Source organism: Cetorhinus maximus, chromosome 11 (genome assembly GCF_964194155.1).
Source record: "Cetorhinus maximus chromosome 11, sCetMax3.hap1.1, whole genome shotgun sequence".
NCBI lineage: Eukaryota > Metazoa > Chordata > Chondrichthyes > Lamniformes > Cetorhinidae > Cetorhinus > Cetorhinus maximus.
This window is the reverse complement of record NC_135889.1, coordinates 15,831,767-15,837,766: the sequence shown is the minus strand read 5'-3', so window position 1 is coordinate 15,837,766 and position 6,000 is coordinate 15,831,767. Positions and strand designations below refer to the sequence as shown.

The window sequence follows — 6,000 nt, the reverse complement described above, 5'->3', positions numbered from 1 at the left end:
TTTATTGGTTTATTTAAACTGCTGTTCATTTCAGTGATTTGGCAATAACCTGAGCGGTGGACAGAAATAACTCTGGGACAAACCCTCATTACAAAGCACATGATTTGATAACTAGCATGTTAATAATGAAAGGATTAACACACACCTACAAATGCTGGCACACAGCACGTCTGGATTAAAGTTAAACAGATGTATTTCATTATTCTTTTCATGTTAAAACAAATTGAGTGTGAAAAACGTATAGAGCAAGATATAAAATAAATCTTTTTATTGAATGAGCTTAATTTAGCGTAATGAATACTTAATGTGACACAGTATAAGTAAAGTTACAGAGGAAGGTCATTATAAAGCAATTTTTACAGTGATTAGTTTAACCAAATTTTGACCCATAATTTTAATATTATTCATTTTCTCTGAGCTGCTTTTACATTTTAAAGCAATATTTTTCATAATTTTTAATCAATAGTATATAGATGCACATTGTTTTGAGTCTTAATTTTATAAAATAAATCAACTCCATATATAGATATAATTCCATTAGTGCTCAGGAACCGAAAGCAGTTCAAATGATTTCACACAGTCAATCAGCCACGTATAATGGGTAGTCCATACTTTGCCCAGCCTCACTTTCTCAGGCTTGTAATTACTGTCTTTGTCATAGATGATGTACTGTGTACAGAATGACTGATCTGAGCCAGGGAACGCATGGTAAGCCACAGTGTTGATGCTCTGAGTCACGTCGCTATCTGGCTTGGGCTGCCGGGCAAGGACGTGGCCCCCACCAACCTTGACCAAATGAACAAGCTCCTCTTTCTTGCAACTTTTGAATGGCCCCATGAAATAGAAGTGGCAGCCATCAAACAGCTTTGGCAGCTAGCAGGCAGCAAAGGAGAAAAAAAAATGTTCGTTTAGAAGCATGTGACAGCACAGGACAACGATTGTTACAATGCATTTCAGAGACACGCGCGGTACATAGCAAGGATCTGCAGAAAGAGTACTGGATTATGGAATAAATGTCAGATGCATGTACTTAAATAACAAGAAAATTTCCCACATTCACCAAATAGAACTACCCAACAAATATGAAGCAAGAGGTTCAGCTGTAATAAATTTAAATTCAATAAAATGCTATTCCATGCAGGAGGCTATGAGCATTTTGCACACAATAGAACAGGTTATGTCAGTGCACTGACCAAATATGAATGATGACAATGACAGAGGGGGACAAATATTCAGCCTTTCTAGCTGACAAGTGTTTATCTAGCTTAATGCACCCCTTAAATGCATCCATGCTATTTATCACAGCTAATCCTTATGATAGCAAGTTCCGAATTCTAACCACTCTCTGGGCGAAGAAGTTTCCCCTGAATTCCCTACTGATGACTACTTTATACTCATGGCCTCTAATTTTGGTCTCAAAGTGGAACATTTTCCCTGCGTGTACTGTATTAAATCCGTTCATAATCTTAAAGACCTCCATCAGGTCAACTCTAAGACATGCTCAGATCACTTTAGTTCACCTCAATGTTCTAAAGAATTAGTTATTTGCTTACTGTCTTATTTTTAATGCATTTACTGAAACAAATTTTGCTGCTCCAGGCGTACACTCAGTCAACCAGAAAACCAAATTATCCTTGTCTCCACTCTTGATTAAGTAGCATACTCTTCACTCTGTAATTACGTGTCATTCTAGTTTCAATACTGTTTAGGATTTCAAAAATATGAACTCTTACCCCATCCCCAGGCAGTGGCCTAGTTGCCAGGTTTCTACAGATCTCTCAATTATATCCCTCTTGTTATAGCATTTTAATTATCTGCATAATACATTCAATATCCTGAACAACATAATGAATCATTATAATGAATAATTGAGATTCGAGGACCAATACAAAATTGACTGTGCTTGTCATATTTGGCCAATTAGAATTGCAATTTTAAAATTTGGCCTTGATTCCCATTATCCAGCAATTGATCACACAAGCAACAATTTCCTCATTCATCCTATTTGGTTTTCAACTTAGCATGAGGCAGCTGGTGGTATTTAAATACAGTTAATAAGCTAGTCACGGTTATAGTGACCATTAAACCACTGTCGATTGTCTGAAAACCCATCTGGTTCGCTAATGTTCTTTAGGGAAGGAAATCCGCAGTCCTTACCTGGTCTGGCCCACATGTGATTCCAGACCCACAGCAATGTGGTCGACTCTTGACTGCCCTATGAAATGACTAACAAGCCACTCAGTTGTGTCAAAGTCTACAGAAAGGAATGGAACCGGCAATGATCACAGAGCACTGACCTAGGCCTTAGCTACATCTGGGGACTCGTGCCACAATTGGGACAGCAGTTCCACAGCCTAGTCAAGCAACAGACTGACAAGTCATACTCATGGAATCATACCTTACAGACAATGTCCCAGGCACCACCATCACCATCCCTGGGTGTATCCTGACCCACTGGCGACAGACCAACCAGAGGTGGCAGTACAGTGGTTTAGAGTCAGGAGGGAGTTGTCCTGTGAGTTATCAACATCAACTCTGGACCCCATGAATCTCATGTCAAAGGAAACCTCCTGCTGATTACCACCTACTGCCCCCTACCTTGGCTGATGAATCAGTGCTCCTCCATGTTGAACACCACTTGGAGGAAACACTGAGGGTGGCAAAAGCACAGAATGTACTCTGGGTGTCCATCACCAAGAATGGATCGGTAGCACCACTACTGACCGAGCTGGCTGAGTCCTAAAGGGCATAACTGCTAGTCTGCAGCAGGTGATGAGGTAACCAACAAGAGGGAGAAACATACTTGGCTTCATCCTCACCAACCCACCTGCCGCAGATGCAACTGTCCGTGACGGTATCGGTAGGACCAACCACTGCACAGTCCTCGTGGAGATGAAACCCCATCTTTACATTGAGGATACCCTCCATCGTGTTGTCTGACACTACCACCATGCTAAGTGGGGTAGATTTCGAGAACAGGTCTAGAAACTCAAAAGGCACTGTGCACTAACAGCAGCAGCACAATTATATACAACCACAATCTGTAACCTCATGTCCTGGCATATCCCCCACTCTACCATTATCATCAGGCTGTGGGAACAACCATGGTTCAATGAAGAGTGTAGCAGGACATTCCAGGAGCAGTACCAGGCATATCTAAAAATTAGGTGTCAACCTGGTGAAGCTACAACACAGGACTATTTGTATGCCAAAAAGCGAAAGCAGCATGTGATAGGCAGAGCTAAGTGATCCCACAACCAACGAATCAGATATAAGCTCTGCAGTCCTGCCACATCCAGTGGTGAATGGTGGACAGCAATTAAACAACTAACAAAAGGAGGTGGTTCCACAAATATCCCCATCCTCAATGATGGGGGAACCCAGCACATCAGTGCAAAAGACAAGGCTGAAGCATTTGCAACAATCTTCAGCCAGAAGTGCTGAGTGGATGGTCCATCTTGGCCTCCTCTTGAAGTCCCCAACATCACAAATGCCAGCCTTCAGCCAATTCGATTCACTCCACCTGACAGCAAGAAATGGCTGGAGGCACTGGATACTGCAAAGGCTAGGGGCCCTGACCACATTCCAGCAATAGTACTGAAGATTTATGCTCCAGAACTAGCTGTGCCCTTAGCCAAGCTGTTCCAGTACAGCTACAACACTAGGATCTATCCAGCAATGTGGAAAACTGCCCAGGTAAGTCCTGTTCACAAAAAGCAGGACAATTAGCGCCCCAGTCTACTCTCAACCATCAGTAAAGTGATGCAAAGTGTTGTTGAGAGATGAGGTGAGAATGACTGCACTTGACATCAAGGTAGCATTTGACTGAGTGTGGCATCAAGGGGCTCTAGTAAAACTGGAGTCAATGGGAATCAGGGGAAAAACTCTCCACTGGTTGGAGTCATACCTAGCACAAAGGAAGATGGTTATGGTTGTTGGAGGTCAATCATCTCAGTCCCAGGACATCACTGCAGGAATTCCTCAGGGTAGTGTCCTAGGCCCAACCATCTTCAGTTGCTTCACCAATGACCTTCCTTCCATTATAAGGTCAGAAGTGGGGATGCTCGCTGATGATTTCAATGTTCAGCACCATTTGTGACTCCTCAGATACTGAAGCAGTCTGTGCCCATATGCTGCAAAGGTGGGGTAACATTCAGGCTTGGGCTGATAAGTGGCAAGTAACATTGATGCTGCTCAAGTGCCAGGCAATGATCATCTCCAACAAGAGAGAATTCAACCATCCTCCCCATGACATTCAATGGCATTACCATTGCTGAATCCCTCATTATCAACATCCTGGGGAGTTACCTTTGAACAGAAATTGAACTGGACCAGTCACATAAATACTGTGGCTACAAGAGCAGATCAGAGGCTGGGAATTCTGCAGCAAGTAACTCACCTCCTGACTCCCCAAACATGTCCACCATCTACAAGGCACAAGTCAGGAATGTGATGGAATACTCTCCACTGGCCTGAATGTGTACAGCTCCAACAACACTCAAGAAGCTCGACACCATCCAGGACAAAGCAGCCCTCTTGATTGGCACCCCATCCACTCCCTCCACCACCGACGCACAGTGGCAGCAGTACGTACTATCCACAAGATATACTGCAGAAACTCACCAAGGCTCCTTTGACAGCACCTTCCAGACCCCTGACCTCTACCACCTAAAAGGACAAGGACAGCAGATGCAAGGGAACACCTCCACCTGCAAGCTCCCCTCCAAGCCACACACCAGCCTGCCCTGGAACTATATCATCATTCCTTCACTGTTGCTAGGTCAAAACCCTGGAACTCCCTCCCTAATAGCACTGTAGGTATACCTATACCACATGGACTGCAGCAGTTCAAGAAGGCAGCGCACCACCACCTTCTCAATTAGAGATGATCAATAAAAATGCTGGCCTAGCCAGCAATGCCCACATCCCGTGAAAGAATTTTTAAAAAGCAGTAAAGTAGCTTTTGCCTATAAACAGATGACTCTTAATAATTCAAAGTTGTTTTTTGGCATTAAAAATTATCCAATCAAATTATGGGGTGTAAAATGACGAAGCAAAGTAGAAATATTTACATTTGTCTATGCCAGTTTTCAGGCTCCATATGACCCGCATCTCATTTCACTTAATCTCATCTTACCAATATATCTGTCTATTCCTTTCTCCCTCATTTACTTATCTAACTTCTCCTTAAATGCATCCATGCGATTCACCTCAACCCTACCACATGGTAGAGTGTTCCTCATTCTAATCACTCCCTGTGTAAAGAAGTTTCTCCTGAATTCCCTACTGGATTTATTAGTGACTATCTTATATTTACAGCACCTAGTTTTGGACTCCCCACAAGTGGGAACATCTTCTGTACATCTACCAGGGTGGCGCATTTGCATGTACTGGAAGCTACATATATTAATACACAGGGCCCTGTTCTTTGCAGACAGAAAGAACATGTACACACAATGCGTCTGTTTCAGCTAAACAAAATAAGTGATAGCCATTCGCTGGCTCATTCCTCAGGGCAATGCCTTGACCAGAGTTAAGCTGCCTGGTTTAAATTTCAAACAATTCTTGGCAGTTAACTGTCAGTCACCACTAAGCAGTGCATTCTCCATGACAACACCCTAACCAATCAGCGTCCACTTGCCAACCAATCAGCACTCTCTTCTCATACAGCATAAAAGTTGTTGCTTCCCCTGACACTGGTATTCTTGTGATTCTCCTGATGAGTGCAAGATGAAAAGCTTTGGAAAATGTCTTCTTTCAGCAATACAACTACCCTATTGAAGCCCTTTGTAATTTTCAAGACCTCCATCAGGTCACCTCCCAGTTTTCTGTTTCTGAGAGAAAAGAGCCTTAGCGTGCCGTCTTCCTTCATTGTTATAACTTCAGTGCAACAAAATTTGCAAGGTTGATGCCAAAACTTTTTCCAGTGTCTCTAAATCCTTTTATAATATGGAGGTCCAGAAAAATGCAGAGTACACAGTGTGGTTTAACAAAGCTTTT

At 42.8% G+C, this 6,000-nt stretch overlaps 1 protein-coding gene across 1 annotated transcript in view; it reads right to left on the bottom strand.

Moving 5' to 3' along the window:
• Positions 1-253: 253 nt before the first annotated feature.
• LOC144686411 (BRCA1-associated RING domain protein 1-like) overlaps positions 254-6,000 on the bottom strand; it is a 179,791-nt gene continuing 174,044 nt past the window's right edge. Inside the window, exon 11 of the mRNA XM_078551567.1 lies at positions 254-873. Within this exon, the coding sequence (XP_078407693.1) occupies positions 538-873 (336 nt within the window). The 3' untranslated portion in view covers positions 254-537. The remainder of the gene's footprint in view (positions 874-6,000) is intronic.